This window comes from Acanthaster planci, linkage group LG09 (assembly GCF_054643075.1).
Source record: "Acanthaster planci isolate LZ-2023a linkage group LG09, COTS_SCS, whole genome shotgun sequence".
NCBI lineage: Eukaryota > Metazoa > Echinodermata > Asteroidea > Valvatida > Acanthasteridae > Acanthaster > Acanthaster planci.
Genome location: NC_141785.1, coordinates 10,845,647 through 10,865,159, shown reverse-complemented (window position 1 = coordinate 10,865,159; position 19,513 = coordinate 10,845,647). Strand labels below are relative to the sequence as shown.

The following is a 19,513-nucleotide window of genomic DNA, read 5'->3' as shown; positions in this document are numbered from 1 at the left end:
CTCTGTAATGAAGCTTCACTCATTTACCTCTAGGAATCTTGCACCTTACTTTTTTATTTGGTAGGCCTAATAAATCCTTTTTTTACATAAAAATGCCACGTTATAAAATAGTGATTGCGAATATAAACCTGCCACATAAAAGCCAGCAAAGTTAACTAACTCTGAACAAATGTCTAATTTGACTATGTGCAGTCAAAAAAAGAAATCATTCTTACAAGAAATATCACATTTTCAAAGAGTTTAGAAACAACCAAAACTCGAAACATTTCCATTCGAAGCCATAAGAGAATGCCACTCTCAACAGTTGCTCCACACGAGTCGATACACTTCAAATAACATACTGACGCAGAAGATTACAAGGTTTGATCATGTGAACATGCATGTATGGTCAAACGCACAATTAGCATAATCATAATCTAATTTATCACAAATCAAATGATGGTATTAAGGATAACTTATTTTCCAGTCCTGGCAGTATGGTGACAGAAGACGAATATCCTGCATCTGACGACAATGACTGACCAATTTCGGATGACTGTCCGGGTAGGGAGACACTGTGAAGAAACCACGGCAATTTTACTGCAGTGGCTACAGCGTCCACATCGATGCACGTGGTACAGTCCGTAAAACATTTTGAACTTTTCACTTTGCCATATGAAGACGAGATATTTTCGGCACTTCTAGTACCAACACATGTAAACGACTGGGCACACAATTGCAACAAAGGTAAACATACCGAGCAGTCGTTGGTGACTTTTTTTCTACATCAGGCAAATAGTGGAACGACAAGTCCATTGGCACTGCAACAATGCGATACACATTCACCAAGGGAGTTCATCATGACAAAATGTGACTATCTGGCTGAATTGGCTAGTTTAATGTTTGACTATTCCCCTTCGCCCAATGTAAATTTTTTAAACTCAGTTCACACTTCAAAGTAAACAATTCTGTCAGCAGTTGCCGTTAATGAGAGTTATGACCGTTAATGACAGTTGTGGAATTTGCGTTGATCACGTGTAACCACTAACACTTTCTATACAACTTCAAAAGCTTATAATTCTCCAGCCTGGCTTAGGAGTGATCGGCCCAAAAAATACACCTCGACCGATTCATTGCCGCAAAGAAACTACGTGGAGATAGGAGACCGGACCAGCAGCCTCAAACCTCGCATTTACAACCTAACAGATAATTTTTGTCGATAAACACTGGAGTGCCTAGCAGTTAATTACTGTAAATTTCAGCCGTATGATCGTTTGGATAAAAATGACATGGCACATTAATTTTAATGCTCTCTTTATTTCAGAACGTTGGTAATTTTGGCGGTGTCTTCTTTATTATACAGTTTGTTAGCAATACGCATCAACACCGCGGTGTGAACACACAGGGTGTTAGGTTTTTTTCAACGAGTTCTTTTGCTGTATCATGTATACTGCCCACGGTTGGCCAACCCCCAGTTGACAAAAAGTACTGCAGAGACATAGGAATAATTCCATGAAAGCAAAAAGCGACTAGAAAGGTACATACACGCTACCAACATAGTACAAAAACATGCTTCTTACATATACCTCTAAAGCAAATAACTGGCACTTCACTCCATAAAAACTCTTCATTTCAAAATATATGTATATAATAAACTGCAAGTCTCTGAGTATATACTTATACTGATGTAAAACCTGCATTAAGTGCAAAACAAGAAAAATAAAAAACACCTTAAGCAATCCTACATCCCTACTGTTGTGCACTGACATTAAAATTTCGGCCACATTGAAAGCAAGAATTAACTTTTGGGGGCCTACTCATAATTATACTTTTTTGTCAAATAATTAATCAGTTTACAGTTTTCACTTACCAAATGACGGGTATATTTCTATCTATATGTATTTTATAAGATACTCTCTAGATTTAGCCATCGTGACACCCTAATAATATTTTGGAGTATTTTTATTGCATGCATTTTATTGTGCAACTTGCAGTGCACAAGTTTTTGAAGTATGACATCTTTGTAATTTATTTTGTCTGTATTATTTTCCTATTAATTTTAATCAGATGTTAATTTAAAGAACAAAATATGACCTAATGTATCAATATCAATACTCTGATATATCTAGCTAGCAACCTAGTACTTTTATAACCGTTTCTGGCTCAATCTCATCTCCTTTTGTAAAATTTGCACTAGTGAAATTTTTTTTTTGATTGTAGCTTGAGAATTTTTCAGCCTACGCTGCTGCATCCGTGCAAGGAAACCTCCATTTTTAATGGCAATTTTTGATTAGCCGAACAGAAGGATGCCGCTGAATAACTCCAGCCGGCCTAACCTCTTGGGGTTTGACATGTGGGATATACCAAGCCTGTCCTTTTCGATCATGGTGTGCTTACTGCTTCAAGGAGACATAAGGATTTTCACTCAGGTCGGCTGAGGTCGGCCGACTGCTGTAGGCAGGGGGCTGGTCGGGGTTGTAGCCCGGGTTGGTGTAGCCCAAGTCTGCGTCTGTCCTCGGCATCTGCTTGGGTAGCTCGTAGGGGTTCTCCACAGAGACTGGCCGCTCTTTCTCCAGTATGGGCCCCCCGATGGCGCCCCCTGTTGGCAACCCAGTAACCCTGCCATCGTTAGCGTTGTAAGCTGGGCCGCTGGCCTGGGTGTTGTGAACTGAGAAACGGGTGCTGTAGATGGGGCCTGGGGCTGGGACAGTCGCACCTGTTTGGGGCTCACCTGTTGTGCGGGGTCTATAGTGAAAGACATAAGGTGATCATTAGTGGGGCATGAGAGCGTTTACCTGTTGTGCATGAAGCCAGCCAGAGTATCGGCATTTAGAAATTCATGTGAGCGTTCATAGAACCAGACAACATTTGATGGGTGAATTTTGAAAAAAAGGGTACTCTAAATGCAAAACGCACAGGAAAACGCACAGCACACACACAGTGCATTTATCCGCTGTTTCAGTAAAACATAGCCAAAGCACTACACGCAGGCTGCAGGTCTGTGATGAGCAGTGGGATTCACTCCACACAGCGTCCGTAGTGTCCGTAGACACTCCAGTATTTGACCAAATTCCCCCCCCCAAAAAAAATTCCCGGGACAAAAATTAGGCAATATTAGATCTGACTGGGGTACCTTCTCTTCTGAACTGTGCGGTAGATGAGGAAGAGCAAGATGACAATGATCACTATGGCAACAATACCAGCCACTGCCCCGCCCACAATCAGGCCTGTGGATGTATGATCGCCTCCTCCTTTGTGTAAACAAAAGTAACGAGAGAATGACGGTTCATGTTGTTTAACTTTCTGATTATGATGAGGAAAGATTATGAAAGTGCCTGCCTACTGGAACTCATCAGGGCTTCGAAGACAGAAACTCTGCACAGTCTTTGTCCTCATATAGGGAAATTTATTGCTTATTTGAAAATAAGCGAGTTGTAATTTCTCCCTTTTAAAACTATTTGGCGGTTGTGAACTGCAAAATTTCAGAGTAAGTTACTTTAAATTAAAATCCCACTTTTGGAACAATTGACAAAACATACATCAGGTTTAAATAAGGAACAATTTTCATCTGCATTTTGGGTGATAATTTCAATAAATGCACTTGTTGAAGGACTTACTTGCATCGGGACCGACACTCTTATCTGAAAAAGAAGAGAAATAAATATATAAAAAGTGAAAATGTTTCAAACACATAAACCCTGAAAGCTGAATTTGGTCAAAGCAGGGTCAAAAGGGTGAAGCAACAATTGGCATTGCCTTGAACTCAGGGTTAGTATTGAGGCTCTATTGCAATCAAGTATGTTGCTCAAGGACATAAGCCCAGCAAAGGAGCACTGCGGCACAAACTCAAATATGAGGCTTGGGACTTGAACCAGAGTAACTTGAGGCCAGCATGAATCCACATTCTTCAATTCCACATGTGTTGTGATCGAGCAAAATGAGAAGACTTTGGCAATTTCATTCCTCGGATCAATCTTGAAAGAACAATTTGGGACATTACATCTGCGCACTTTTTGACCTCCATAACTTTTGAAGCAAAGGTTGTTTTATCACGGCTGTTAAAATGAAGTTGGCACTGGGGAGCAAACCAAAGTCAATGGCCTGGCTTTGCCATGGGAAAAGATAACGTGGTAAAAAGTGAAATTTAGCTGAGAAAGTTCATTTTCTCAGCTAAAATGTTGTAATATAGAGTTGTTGCAATAAAGTATATTGTTGCAACATTTTTCATGCTGACATAAAGTCGATTGATACCTGGCCAAAGGACCCAATTTAGCCAACTACCTGTGTTTGCACAAAAATTTGTCTGGCAAAAAAAGTCCCACATGCCTTTCTGCCAAACACACATCAATTTGATTAATCATGGCTTGCTCATCAGCAATTCATTTAACACCAGCCTGTAGCTAATGACTGACCTCCAATGCTACAGTAGTCTCCAGTCCAGCCTTTATCGCAACTACAGACGGCTTTTCCAGAAGCGTCGTCTTTGCAGGTCCCGTGGATGCACGGATTCGTTGCATCGCAGCCAGAGGCTAAAGACAAAATGGTGCACAACTATTAGTCCGCTGAAGCCCAAAAAGACTGCCACCATTTTTGCGTTTAGCTGCTTGAGGATGCTTGAGTGGCTTGCCTGGCATGTAACTTTGATGAGTGACATGTTGACATCGACTTTGGTGATTAAAAGAACTTTCGATGGATTCTCCATCTTTTCTCACACATCATTGATGATCACACATTTCAGCAACGCCAATTTTCACTATATCAACTGATATTCATCTTTGCTTGCATTTATTTTTTTCATTTATAATCTACACTGAAAGTCATCGGGTGTATTACTAGAGGAAAAACTATGTGCTTGGCCAAACAGGTATTTATTCCATTCATAAATACCATTTCATTTGGAGGGACAAAAGAAATCAACATACGATAGATTTCCAAGGATTTTGTTCGAGAATTTTACTTTTATTTTCCCAAACACCCCTGTCCGTTCGATGGTACATTCCTTGTGCAAGTCGTCCAGAAGAATCTCCTTATGTGGACTTGGTGTGCGCGTGGCAAGTTCCGACCACTGCGCGCACACAGACTCTTGACCAATCAGAATGGATTAAACTGTCTTGTATCAAGGTCCCGGCACATCTTTTACGCAGCGGGCATCATCAAATTGCAGCGGGCATTCTCAAATGTAACTTACGCAGCCACGTGATGTGTTGCAACCAAAAGGAATAGAAAAATTGTCCCAGCTATTTCTGAATAGCCACTTTTGAAATTCAAACTGTGTATTCTCCATGTTGCTGTCACACTTGTAAAACATCATCACCCTTCAGAATTTGTCAGCTGTTAGTGCTGTAACACTCACCAATCTCACATCTTGTTCCAGTGTAACCTGATCGGCATTCGCAAAATGCTCGACCGTAGCCTGAGTTAATACATGTTGCACCATTTGAACATCGCTTGTTGGCACAGACAGTGTCTGGTGGACGGGCAAGTGAAGATACAGGAATAAGAAAGTCATTTAGACACTGCGGGGGGGGGAACATTTACTTCAAGTCAACTCTGTCAAAATCAGTCTCAACGGAGGACTCACAGGACTAACACGGAGACAGAATTCCTTTTTTACTCTTTAAGTTAACAAAGGGTGCAGGATCTGGCAGGGTTGTGGGCATTTTCACGAACTTTGAAGGCACCTAGAGCAGGCTGTGATTCATGATGTCTGCTGGTTTTGAGCAAAGGACAATAGAGCCCACTAGAATGCATCTTTGCTCGAAGGGTTACGGTTTTATTCAGGATTCCAACAGAGCCCATACTAATTGCCAGCCTTTAATTCCATCAGTGCCCGTCTTGCCCTGGCCCTCAAAACAGCGACTGTGTGTACAGCCTGTACGTGTAAAATAGTGCGCCCAGATATATAACTACTCGGGGAAGGATTGAGGAGAACTTTCAAGTGCTATAATGACACCACTTACCTATTTCACATCGTTGACCGCTGAAATAGGGGGGACATGTGCAACTCGCTCGCCCAGATCCCAAGTTTGTGCAGGTTCCTCCATTCAAACATCTGCCGTCAACACAAACAGTATCTGTGGAAGGGGGAAACAATAAGATTCTCAGGGGGGGGGGTACTGCCCTGCTAGCAGTTTGCAAAATAGGGTATAGTTTCCAATCAAATGATTCATGCATTGGGATTTTTCAGTAAAACACTTGGGGAAGTCCTGATGTAAGGCCATTTGCATTAACTCTCCGGCCAGGTATGAATATCTTTAATGAGACTGTGGTTTGGCAGAAGTCCCTAATCAAACAAGCAATCCCCCATGATCCTTTGCAGTAAACATATTTTGTCACCCTTACATGTTGTTACACGTATGTTAGTTGTTTGGTTTTTTATTGGAGTTGTTCTGGACAATCAGTATTTGGTGATGTTCTGTGTCACTGTACATGAAACCTATCACTTTATTCATGATTATTCATGTCCTTGGTTGAAGTCGCATCTCACATCATGTGTTCCGATATTGTTCTGCGGTAACCACTCTTGTTTTGCATTTAGATGTGTTGAGTTCTCTTTTTAGTTCGCCAAAATTCTTGACACATTCTGCAGTTTTAGAGATTATCTTAGCTAAATACCCCTCAGTGTTTTGCCTCTTTTTAACCTGTTGAAATTCTTGTTGCTGAGGCATGAACGCCATCATTGTTGTCATAAGGTGTACTTTCACTTTTGAGCATTGTTGCTTTTTTTCCATGTGTAACTGCACTAGCATTAATGCTTTAATGGTCAGGGTTGTTAGGGTTTTAAAGCTTTGGTGGTTTGCCGTCCAGTTTGCTCTTTTGGTGTCCGGTTTGAATTTTATCGTTTAACTTTACATTATATATATAAACCCAGGATAATCAAAAGGAGAAGAAATCCCAAGTGGCATTCTACAGAAGTTACAAACAACGAACCCCCGCAGCAGGGAAATTTTCGGCAAGAATGGTCAAGGTTAGTCGCCACAACACCCTGAACAGTCACCCACCCACCTCATCAACTTGTGTGCCCGGCATTCCATTCAGCGCAGCACACATGCTCGCAGAAAGCGGAATTAAGACTCGGCATTAGGAACAATTTCATTACTCATGTGTGTACATGTACCTGTCTCGCAGGATTGTCCAGAGTAGCCTTGTGGGCATACACATGTTCCTCGGTTGGCGCCTCGCTGGACACAAGTTCCACCGTGGCGGCACACGGTGATATCGCAAATATTATCTGGTGAAGTACAAGACGAAAAGAAAAAAAAAATTCAACTAAAACAGTCGGTCTATCTTGTGAAAACTTAATGGGCACAGGAGAGGCAGAGAAATCCTTAAAATTTCTCAAGTACTAACTAGAACAGTCGGTCTATCTTGTGAAAACATAATGGGCACAGGAGAGGCAGAGAAACCCTTAAAATTTCTCAAGTGCTAAAGTTGAGGCAAGAAGATTCAAGATGGACTTGCTGGAAAAGGCAGTTGCTGGTACTTTGAAAAAAAGCACACAGATTATCTAGTGAAATGGCCAAATAGGAACAATCACTGTCGACTGTGCCTTCCTCAACAGAACAGCTTTTTGGGGGCAAACTTCAATGTTTCAATAATTAGGTGCCTCTAGCTTTTTCACTGGCAATTTTCCAAACAAAAAATCATAACAGCATCTATATGCAACTGTTTGGCTATTAGGGAAAAAATGGATACTTTATGAGAATGCAAATTCCCTGGTAATTCTCCAGAAACGGGACAATCCTTCCACAAATATGAAGAGTACACTTCCGACAGCAGCTTAAATACATCATGTGCACGATATTTGTGTACAAGGCACCAACACAAGAACCAGTGCGTGCCACGTGTGCGTGAATTCGATTTGTTCAAAATGTCATGGCACTTGGGTACTCTACAGCCACAAGGGTGAAGATTATTTTCCAACGCTAAACAATTATAGGCCAGTTGAATCCAGAAATAACAAAGCACGCTTTTGGGATTGAAAAGACCACAAAACTGAATTGAGAGAGGATCTGTTTTTGAGGTGGTGGTGGGGGGAGGGGGGGTTATTGTACCTGTCTCACAGCTGTGACCCGTGTAACCCCAGACGCAGTTACAGGCTGGGGTCCCACGCACACTGATGTAGCAGGTTCCACCGTTCAAACAAGTCACACCGACACAGTCCTCGTCTGATGGCCACAAAAAAAAGAAGAAAGTTCGCAAATGAAAGCTCAGAAAGCAATGCCCAGTAGAAGTGTACCACTGGGCCCTAGCTCAACATCGGGCATGCCCCCGTGAAAGTTTAAATAACTGTACTAACAATAACTGCATGCTGGATTGAATTGGAACTTCACAGATGTAGTCATAAGGAGTGCTTTTATACCAAGTCGGTCAAACTGCATTTACCAAGTTTCAAAAACCCATGGCTGATCCAAGCTGTAGGAGGGAAGCAGGTCATTTCAGTGTAATGGCTGATTAAAACTGTCAGCTTTATAGCAATGATCACTGCCACCTGCCTTCGTTGCATACCAACATGCAGGCTTTGGGTGGAATTTCAGACCGATCTCAATGTAGTACTCACATGTCTCACAATGAACTCCACCCCAGGGCCTGCGGCAACTGCAGGTGAAATCGAGGTCCGAGTAAAAACTAAGTAAACAGGTACCACCATTTTGGCAGGGGTTTGAGGCACACGGGTGATCTGTAAGTGAGAACAAAACAACAGAAAAGTAAGAAACACAAAAGCATGCCCCAAAATTGAACTTGAATGACAAAAATTGGCGAAATGATTCCCTACGGGCTCCAAGCAACACTACACCCCAGTCAGTGACGAGAAAACCTAAGCCTTGCATGAAGGGTCTATTTAATGTCATCTTTTAATGTCCATTTTAAATGCACTATTGAGTCTGAGTCACTTGGATTTTTGTTTGCTGGTCCAGGTCACCCAGCTTTGGCACTGAAGGGATTAATGGTCCTGCATGGTTGAAATGCACTGTTGTATTAGCAGTGCGCATATGTGCCATGCATTGGGAGGAGTATGGTAAGTCATCATGCAGTATGATCTTCAATTCAGGATCTTTCTCCTGATAACGAGCAGATCAGGATCTTTTTCCTGATGACGAGCAGATCAGGATCTTTCTCCTGATGACGAGCAGATCAGGATCTTTTTCCTGATGACGAGCAGATCAGGATCTTTCTCCTGATGATGAGCAGATCAGGATCTTTCTCCTGATGATGAGCAGATCAGGATCTTTCTCCTGATGACGAGCAGAGCATACTGCTCGAAACGTCGAGTACCATAGGTTCTTTTCAGAACCACAAATACTCACCAAAGAGATACGTCCATGGTTCTACCGCAAACCTACTTTCTATTATACCTTTTCACCATGCAAACCTTCAAGACTTCTCATCTTCAATTCAGTTTTCGGATGACAGGTCTTAGGTGTTGTACAGAGAAAAGTAAGTACGAGGCAAGTGTGCTTCACCCCAATAGACACGAGTTGCTGCATCTGCACTTGTTTTGACAGCAAAACTCAAAATGAGGCTGCTGGTTAATAGTCCTTTTGTTTTGTGCAAAACAAAAACAGCAGTGTCATGTGACACATGTCACATCAGGTACTGAGCCAATCAGGAGAGACTTAACAAGTACTCACCATCCTCACATGTTGGGCCGGCATAGTCGCCAATGCAGGAACAGGTAAACGAACTGGGGTTGATAAAGTCAGGTATGCAGGAACCGCCATTCTTGCAAGGGGAAGACGAACAGGGGCTCTCTGAAAGCAAGATATGAAAGATTTGCAGTTGGAGACATGGGATTTCTGACGTTTGCAAGCGCGCACTACAGGGCGCACGGTTGTCACATGGTTGTCAGTATAACAGATAAACGGTTCCTGGAACAGTCACAGCAGCGGAATACCTGTGCCATTGTTGAACATTGATTGTCGCCCCTTGATAAGTGCACTCCTGGTATACTTACCGTGGGTCTTAAAGTTGAAGTTAAATTTCTCTCTTCCTCGAGTTAAATGACTTATAAGTTCATTGTTTCTCACCTTAACTTATAAGTCTTTATGTACAACTTACATCTCTTACGTACAAGTTGAGATTTAGAAGTTGTAGGTACGAAATCAAAATTGTGCGAATGAGATTCAAGTTGTAAGTGGTGCCACTGAGTTAGATGAAGGGGGAAGAGCCTTTTGTTTACGATGTCCCCAAATACAACTGTGTCGTTCAGACCAGGGGTCAATTTGATAGAGCTGCTTAAGCACAAAATTTGCTTCAGCAGGAAAAAACTTTACTTAATAAACAAAGATTACCAGCTAAAACTCTATCTGATGGTCATGCTAACCAAAAAGTAGCTAAATACGATTCCAAAATATACATCACATGGAATTTGGGCTAGTTACCTGATTTACCAAGTAAGGTTTTTTCATGCTTAAGCAAATTTTGTGCTTACTGCAAGCAGTGTTTGCTACATACATGTGGAGCTGATGGAACGCCGCCCGAGATTTAGGAGACGGAGCATGCAGGCAGAGCCACATAAGATACAAGCTAATAATGCAAAACCTACAGAGGGTTTTCATGGCTACCATGCATCTTGCGGGGCAGTGGTTTTGTTCCACAGGGCATGCCCAAAGGAGGTTTCCCTGTGGAACGCTAGAACTCTATCCTGCAAGATGGGTACCAAGCAAAGACTCTATGTGGCCTTGCTTTTAAGGTTGGTAATGTAATGTATGCCATACCATGAGCAGCCCCTGATGATGAATTAGTGATGTGAGGGAGAGTCAGCACATTTTCTGTGTTTCTTTTATATACAGCCCTTTTTTAACAATAGCTCCAAAAGTCAACTTATTTTGATAAAATCACTCACTTTGTTTTCAATTTTAATTTCTTTTATTAGCCAGAAGAAAAAAAATGTATTCAAAATATTTACTAAGATCTATATCCCTCATAATCAAGGCTTCAAAACGTTTCTGTGTATTGATTATTTATGTGAAGTGACTCTAGCAGTAATCAGACTGAATAATTCTACTTATTTCTGAGCTATGATCATATTCAGAAAACAGAAGCATTTATAAGAAACTGATCTCTGCATTCTGCAAAACTTATTTTACATGCTGTGACTATTTTGTGAGTCGACATCTTGTGCGCAAATGTTACAAAAAATGTCAGTTCAAAACTGCATGGAGATCCATTCACGGCATCAGACTTTTATGCAGTCTGTTTCGTATCAATCCACTATTTTAGAGGTCAAAGTGAAAGCCACCGGAAATTCAATTTCATGATGCCAGTGTTGCCATATCACAAGACCATTCACAAGACGAGTCACAAGTAACAGGGTGAGCAATGACAAAGGAATGCTTTTGTTACAGTTCATTTGAATAGCATGTGACTTGAATTCAGACTGGAGGTCTTGTATTGATCTTGTGTTGGTCTTGTGAAGGTCTTATGTGGTTTCCATTACAACACTGGTCTATGCTGTGACAGAAAATTTGTCATAACTGTTGAATAACTCGTGTTTGAATGAAATAGCCCTCATGCTGGTGTCATGCTCTTCAAGATCAACAGAAATAAAAACTAGTTACTAGAAAAACTCCAAATTCAGTGGTTTTGGTAAGCTGTGGGCATCCCTCATACTCACCAGTCTCACACTGTAATCCAGTCCATGCTTCAGGGCACAGGCAGATAGGAATAAAGAAATCATAGCACGTTCCTCCGTTCTGGCAGAAATCTGCGATACAGCTATCCTCTGTTCATGAATGAATAAACAAACAGGCATTTCCTCTTTGTCCTTCTATGTTTTCATGCCGACTGGCTGGAACTCCATTCGGTAGGTCAAATATTGGAATCAATCTTAAGGCTTGTGGAGTGAGCGGTGAACTGCCCCCTTGCTGGGGTTTTGGATTATAAGGATCCCATTCCAAACAGAGGAAGCGTCTGGGTTTTGCCAGAACCTGGGTCAGAACTGTCTTGATTCTAATCAGAAAGAATCTGACTGAAACAAGCTAGAGATGTTGCCTGCTGCTTTTACTCCTATTTTTATTGCTTTTACACGACAAGAATTTCATATCTGCTCTTTGACTTACAAGACTAATAAATCAGAATTTGAAATGCTGGTGGAACTTTTTAAAACAAAAATACATAAAAATATGACAAAATGTACGCTCAGAAATTGAAACTGAAAAAAAAAAAAACTGACCAATCGGTGTCTCACAATACTGGCCAGTGGTGCCAGGGGGACATGCACAGTACGCATCGCCATAGAGGTCAGTTAGACAGAAGCCACCGTTCGTGCAGTTGTAGGTACGGCACGGACTACCCATCTCTGTTGAAAGAAAAAGTTGGGCTTTCAAAACATTGACGGTAGCTATGAGTTCCGGATGTAAAATGAATTCCTGCCAGCTGGGTCTTGCACTTCGTTGCTCCTGTTATGCTTGATGTTGTTTAGCGGGTTATGGATCTCCGGCTCTGCTGACAATGCAAAGCTCAGTGTTTGAGTTACGAGCAGTAGTTTTGTTGTGGAGTCCATTTTTTGACAGATTCGAACCATGACTCAAATTTCTGGACTCAGTAACGGACTCCAGACCTGTGGGACGTGGACATAGTGATGGACTCAACTTCATCACTGGTTCCACCAATACCAACCTACGTGAAATTAATAATTCCTGCCAAACAGCGATCCCATAGCTCACAGGAAACAACAAGCAATGAGGGTAATGTAGCTTGCTCGGGGACACAAGCATCAGAATCTGTATGAAGCCAAACTTTCAACCCAATTTGTAACTGCAAGCGTTACCCCGTCTGCGAACACAGCCGTTCTAGATACCTGTCTCACAGCGTGGGCCGGTCCAGGGATCAAGACAGGAGCAGTATGCCTCACTGAAGGTATAGTAGCAGGAGCCTCCATTCTGACAGGTGACATTTGCACATTGGTCGATGTACTCTGAAGGGGCAAGGAGATGGTAATTGCAAAATGAGTTCATCATGGTTCATGCCAAAAAGAAAGGAGGCCACTTCATGATCTTTTTTGTTTTGAAATTAAAACAATAGGTTTCAAGGTAAATCCCCTCCCTGTACCTCTATTGTACAAACTGTTGCCCTTTTCTCTGGAGTACATTCATTCATTCATGGTTTATTTATTAGTATTAAGGCTAAATTGCAGCTTAATCAACAATCATTATAATGTGACATAACAAAAATTAAACATTAAAACATGTTTTCATTGAGAATTGAAATGTTTCGAATTAAAAAAAAAACATCTTTAAGATAATGCTCAACATCTTACGAATACTGCAATCTCATTAATATTTGTGATGCATGGGGTACATGGGCAACAAGACTTAATAAATCATAGCAACTTGGATTACAAAATTATCAATACAAAATCATTTGAGGAATTCAGACATAAAGCTGTTGACCCACTCCAGTTCATATGCAATGTTTATTTGAAGCCATTAAAAGTCATTGCTCAACTGTCTAACAATGTAAGGTAAAGCAGTGTTTGGGTAATGCTTAGTCCTACGTTTAATTTCAATCAGGCTCAAGTTGGTGGTAGCCAATCGGGAAACCGTTAACTGTCTTAACAACTGGCCTGCAAATGTCCTACACAAGTGTTCACAACGGTCACTCAGAGATGGGACTTTACAAATGTTCAACGTTTGGTCATATGTTTCATAATATTGTTTGCCAAGTATTGTGCAAAGGGTTCGTTTTTGGACGCTTTTCTGTCTGGGCAACTTGTTTTTGTGTTAATGATGAGTGCCAAACACAACAGTAATATTCTAGAGTGGGTCTCATGTAGGACACAAACACAGCTACAAGGTCATGACGCTGGCATTCCAAACCAGTTCAACTATCCTATTAATGTACAGCTTCCTGCAGGTAGAGGTGATGTCATTTACATGGTCAGCTAGTCAGTCCACTGGAGATCATTCCTGATGATGACCCCCAGGGATTGAGGCTGCAATTAATTTACTCAGACACAATTTTTGTGTAACCTTGTTGTCTTCCTCAATGTATGAAAACTCTTTTAGGTAACTATTTGGTTAAATGGATTAGTGCGCTTTTTTACACTGAAACTTATGCTCTACCAGACAACTTAGGGCGCCATTGCCGTGAAGTTATCTGGGGAAGACAGAGTTCAGTGTAAAGGAGTTTTTTTTTTCAAACTGGGGACCCAGGGTTTGCTTTCGGAGAAAGGGACTGATGCTTGCTTATTGCTGTGCACATAAACTACAGTAAATCACCAAGGAAGAGAAAATTTAGTAGAGCAACATGTACTAAAACGCAGGACATTTTATGTGTACAAATAATCCAATGTAACGTAATTGAGGCTTTCTTCCTGTGATAACATCACAGGTTTGCTCATGAATACGGAAATATCATTAGCACACAAATCTATGGAAACCGAACTTGGAAATCAGATTAACTGAGACAGAAAGGTGAATGTTGAGCATCTGTATCGTGAACCATCTGAGTGCAGCTATGTGGTTTGTTGCATTAACCCTAACCCCCCGCGGTGTATGCAAAATCATATTGAAATCGGAGATTTTGGGACTACTAGGGCTATTCGTATCCACTGTTCAGCTCACACTGTACTGGGGGACAATGCCTTTTTCGTGTAAAATCAGTCCTTTGTCTCACAAGACTTAATAAAACTTGCAAAACAACAAGAAAACTGCAAACATCACTTAGAATCACTTGCCCAGGTATTACATAGCTGTTTTATGGCTTCTGACTAGCACCCCCCCGGAACTAAGATAATTGACAAATGGGAAGAGCCACCAATGTAGAGCTGGACAGTTCATTTGGTAGAGCACTGGGCTCATCCGGAGGTCGCAGGTTCAATCCTGCTCCAGTCAATTTCTTTGTTCATCTTTATAAATACCTGTTTCACAGCGAGCACCGGTCCAGCCTTCGTAACACACACAGGAAGGGTAATAGTAGCCAATACAGTAGCCGCGATCATTGCAAGAGTAGTTTTGGCATGGGTCAAAGTCTTCATGAAACAAGAAAACAAAACAAAAAGTCTGTGACAAAATACTTGGGAAGAAAAACAAGGAAGTTTGATCATGACGTCACACTGTCCAGGGGAGATAGACCAGAGCACCATGTAAGTTAGTCCTTATTACTAAACAACTGAATAAGTCCCAGTCAACTGATTGGTAGGTCATTAAACACATGTGTTGAATTATTCAGCAAATTAAATAAGGGTTGCTTAATATGCATCATTTAATATAATCTGCATATGCACAGGTCCACAATCACGGATCGTCCCGCAACAAACTTTCAAGCATCATGCCAACAAAGGTGAAACGTTCTGCTTGTAATACAAAAGAAAAAGATATTGTGAAACCACAGGGGAAAAAAAACCAAACACAAAGGAACACCTGTCTCTCTTTGCATGTATTTGGCACGGTGGTATAATGTCTCTGGGAGGTAATCTTTGATGGCTAGTTGATGGAGGCCTTTATAATTTCTCTTCATTGGCCGGTATCTAATGTAAGAATCACAGCTCACCAGTCTCACAATGTTCCCCTGTGTAACCGTAGTAACAATCACAGTGAGGCTGGCCAAGGTATTCATAACAGTATCCATTTGAACATTCATAACTGTCACACACGTTGGGTTGGATGGCTGCAGATTTGGCAAGAAAGAAAGGCAAAAACAAAAAAATTAGGTTTCAACACAGGCTTTACGTTTGAACAGATCAAAGAAACATAAAATCTCTGCAATTGGTATCCATTTTACAAGGTACCCTGAATATGTGTGATGCATTGGTTACCGGGCAAAGCTGCCCGGTGGCTGACAAATGGTACCTGGTAATCAAACTCAGTCATGGCCAGCAATTTAGCTGTCTATTTGAACAAGCTTTGAGAAAAATCTGGTTAACATCCAGCAGTTGTGCATACTTATTTTCCCACCGAAACTAGTGGTCCTTATTTGCAATTTAAAATTAGTTACAAATAACGGTCTAAAAGTGCAAGCGATTTTCACTTTATAGGTTCAAAGGCTGGCTGCAATCAGTTTGTTTTCATACAACCCTGCGTCTCAGCTCACCTTATTCCCAAGTTTGGTTTCACAATTTCAAAGGTATTTTAATGCCTTTTGGGGTTTTAGGCTGAGTATTTCCATATTTATGAGCAAAATTCTCAGGAAGAAAGCCTCAAAGTTACAGTGGTTTCTACACAAACAGTCCTGCTGTGCATAATTTTCTCTTCTTTGCTGATTCTGTATTGTTTATATGCATATTAAACAATAAGCAGGCATCAATTCCTTTCTCAGAAATGTTTTCAGTAAGTATGTTCTGGGTTCACACTTCGAAAAGAAACACCTTTGCACTGAACTGTGTCTTCCCTGCACAGGATGACACCACAGCAACACCCTCAGTTGTCTGGGAAAGCAGTGATAACATCAACTGTTTAAAGGAGTACACTTTTCAATGCATTTTAATATCCACATTGGCAAGTAAGAAAGTTTGCATGCATTACTGAAGAAGGATACAACTTTGAAGATAATCTGTGTCTTGACTAAATTTGTAATCTCCGTCCCAATGTCACATACAATTATACATGTTTATAAAACTTTTATTTTAAATAAATCCTTTTTTAAGGTTACAGTCCTAACATTTATAAATTTAAAGCGATTAAAGCCAGTAGGTTTTTTGAAAAAAATATAACAAATTCAGCAAGCATTGTCTTGGCCATATTCAGCAGCATTTTATCAATGGACGACATCAACTCACGTGTTTCACACCGAAGTCCTGTCCAATCCCCGTAGCAAGTACAGTAGGGGACTCCGTAACTATCAAAACATGATCCCCCATTGTAGCATGTATACGTGTCGCAGGGGTTCACATTGCTACCTGTTAGATGGATATCGGATATCAAAGGTATGAAATGCACTTCCAGTAAAGCATACATGTACATTAAGATCACATCTTGACGACTAAAGATCACTGTTTTATGGGTCATTCCATGAGGTTAGGGCACAGTTTGTGACAGTGTCCTTGTTACATGGGTAACTTTTACCGTCTGTCATGACCTGTAGAGTAGGTCATTTACTCTGTAAAATTAACACACACCTCTAGTTTTCAGCCTTGCAAGATAACAATGTCAATTTGGAATCCACATGCAGAGAAATAGCTGTTCATTTTTACGGAACCCATGTAACAATTGACACCGTCACAAAATGTGCCCCAACCTCACGGAATGACCCTTATAGCAATTACTTTAAACTTAATTAACCCATTTACATGGATCTGCAGGAAGAAAAAACAAACAGTTCTCCATCTCCACCTTGTGTGAAAATGTGAAAGTTTAAGCTGGGTAGTATTTTCCACCACTGCATTCAGTAACAGCTTGTCTGTGAAAATGGCTACTGATAAAATTGTCAAGTATTTGAAAGAATTTGGAGCAGCGTAGTCTCATCAGTGTTAAATTCTACTAAATGTAGATATGAGAAGACTAAACAAACGAGCTTCACAGATGCCTACAACAGAAGACAGGTTTCTTTGTGGGTCATGAAACATGTGAACAATATGAAAAGAGCAATAATGGTAGAAACTTGATTCAGGAAAATAACTACCAATGAATAATACAGCCGATTCCTACTAATGCGCCGTCGAGAGTTTACAATGCATTGGCCATCGTACGCAATGCGTTTGAATGGGTTGGCACGTCCGGACATGTCAACTGGAAATGGGCGTTAAACGCATTTCGCACACTGTGATTGGTCGACGCGATGCAAGCTCTTGGTGGCCCACTATTGTGAAATGCCTGTATTGGAGGCAATGTGTCGTCATGGCAACTTACTCGTTTCGCAGTGTGTTCCTGTCCACCCAGGTGGACATACACAGAAATACGAGTGGGAATGGAAAGAGTAGCACGTCCCGCCATTCTGGCAAGTGCCAGACTGGCATGCCCCAGAGTTATCTGCAATTTAATCCCAGACAATGACAAAACGTCAACTGCCCTTCACATACCAGTTTCAGTCAATCACATACCAGTTTTAGTCACAAATTCCGATACATATATTACATTGTACATGTGTGAAGATATGAAACAGGCTTTATATTTAATTGCCAAGTATTGCTGAAACCGTCCTAATTTGTAACTTGCTTCAAGCAGTGGTTTGTTTAAAACAGCGAGAAGACGTGATAAAGCACCATAATGCTCGTAAATAACTCTAAGAAGGTGGACAATTTGTCAGACACTACCACAGTGCAATCTTTCATCATGCCTAGCTATCAGGGCCTTTTCCATTGACGTCTTGCGGTCACTTTGACACCACTTTCATGAAAATTGGACATGTTCTTGGTCATAAGTGTTCACTTCTCCCACTAAACGTGTGCTCAGTGCAATACCTGGCTTACTGGAGAGTGTATTCAACTGACCATAAAACAATAAAAACTAATTATGAATGGGCATATGTGCATGCCGATTTCGAAAAGACTGGTCATGGGTCAGCTGAGATGGGGGGGGGGAAATGAAAGGAAATCTGCTTACCTTCCGTCTCACAATAGTCTCCACTGTATCCATACGGGCATTCACACACAGCAGTGCCACTGTCAGACACGCGGCAGGTGCCTGAATTCAGGCAGGGATGTGAACTGCAGGGGGAAATGGCTGCCGAAAAAGGGAAGGGGCCAAAAAATCAAACATTGAAATTTTCTAGTCACTGAAAATCGGAGGATCCTTTCTACAAGTGTCGAGCCCTTTTATTTGAGTATCAATTTTTGAAATTAACAAAGATAGAGTCAACTTTACGAGAGTCAATGTTGCAGTGACAATACAGCAAAAAGTGGAATGGAACGGCAAACTTCGGGCAAATAAAAATGCTCCTTTTTACAATGCAAATCTTAGCAAAAACTTTTTTGAGAATTTTGTTGTGAAGACTTCAAAACCATTTTCCCTTAAAAACACTGGACTAAAAATTACTACAAAAAATTCAAACTGTTTTCAAAATACAGATCTTCTGAAGTCAGAGTTCCGGTAAACATAAAGTTCCATCCTCTCAAAATTGGCCCTAAGTCTAGAGACAGAAACATGTATATGTATTGACAACAACAATGGCCTTATCTGCCTTAAAGCCAGAAACAATTATATATATACTGTGACGTTGCTAAGATTCTCCAGGTAACACATCGTTCAGGGCTTTAACATCGAGTCTGAGCTTATGATCACCATTCCGGGCTTTGAACTCCAGTATTGACCATTCTGCGCTAACCTCTTGAAATGCAAACTCTCCAGTTAAGGTATCAACAATGCAAGTGCATGAAACAAAATTATTACACAGGAATGGTGTGTCAAAGAATTGATTCCTGAATTCTTCTGCCTTTCAATATTCTGAAGTAAAACCAAATGCACACTGGTGCCAACAAGTCTGACAAAACACATTTTGCTTTCCAGGCTTTTTATCTAGTGCTGTAGCTATTCTCTAGAATAGAAATCCAGGACATCAAGAAAGAAAATCCTGTTGTGTCCAATATAGTGGACATTGGCACCCTTGCAAAAGTGATCAACCTTGGAATACAACCTTGGAATCCCTCTTCAATGGC

General features: G+C 41.0%; 1 protein-coding gene across 1 annotated transcript in view; it reads right to left on the bottom strand.

The window, feature by feature from the left end:
- Positions 1–36: 36 nt before the first annotated feature.
- LOC110982022 (uncharacterized) overlaps positions 37–19,513 on the bottom strand; it is a 37,479-nt gene continuing 18,002 nt past the window's right edge. Inside the window, exons 14-31 of the mRNA XM_087140783.1 lie at positions 18,462–18,581; positions 17,769–17,888; positions 16,700–16,819; positions 15,475–15,591; positions 14,843–14,953; positions 12,782–12,898; positions 12,155–12,280; positions 11,597–11,704; positions 9,612–9,731; positions 8,540–8,659; positions 8,034–8,147; positions 7,097–7,210; positions 5,940–6,053; positions 5,333–5,446; positions 4,392–4,508; positions 3,597–3,620; positions 3,113–3,230; positions 37–2,724 (exon numbers count right to left, since the gene is read on the bottom strand). Coding sequence (XP_086996909.1) covers positions 2,373–2,724; positions 3,113–3,230; positions 3,597–3,620; positions 4,392–4,508; positions 5,333–5,446; positions 5,940–6,053; positions 7,097–7,210; positions 8,034–8,147; positions 8,540–8,659; positions 9,612–9,731; positions 11,597–11,704; positions 12,155–12,280; positions 12,782–12,898; positions 14,843–14,953; positions 15,475–15,591; positions 16,700–16,819; positions 17,769–17,888; positions 18,462–18,581 — 2,246 coding nt within the window. The 3' untranslated portion in view covers positions 37–2,372. The remainder of the gene's footprint in view (positions 2,725–3,112; positions 3,231–3,596; positions 3,621–4,391; positions 4,509–5,332; positions 5,447–5,939; positions 6,054–7,096; positions 7,211–8,033; positions 8,148–8,539; positions 8,660–9,611; positions 9,732–11,596; positions 11,705–12,154; positions 12,281–12,781; positions 12,899–14,842; positions 14,954–15,474; positions 15,592–16,699; positions 16,820–17,768; positions 17,889–18,461; positions 18,582–19,513) is intronic.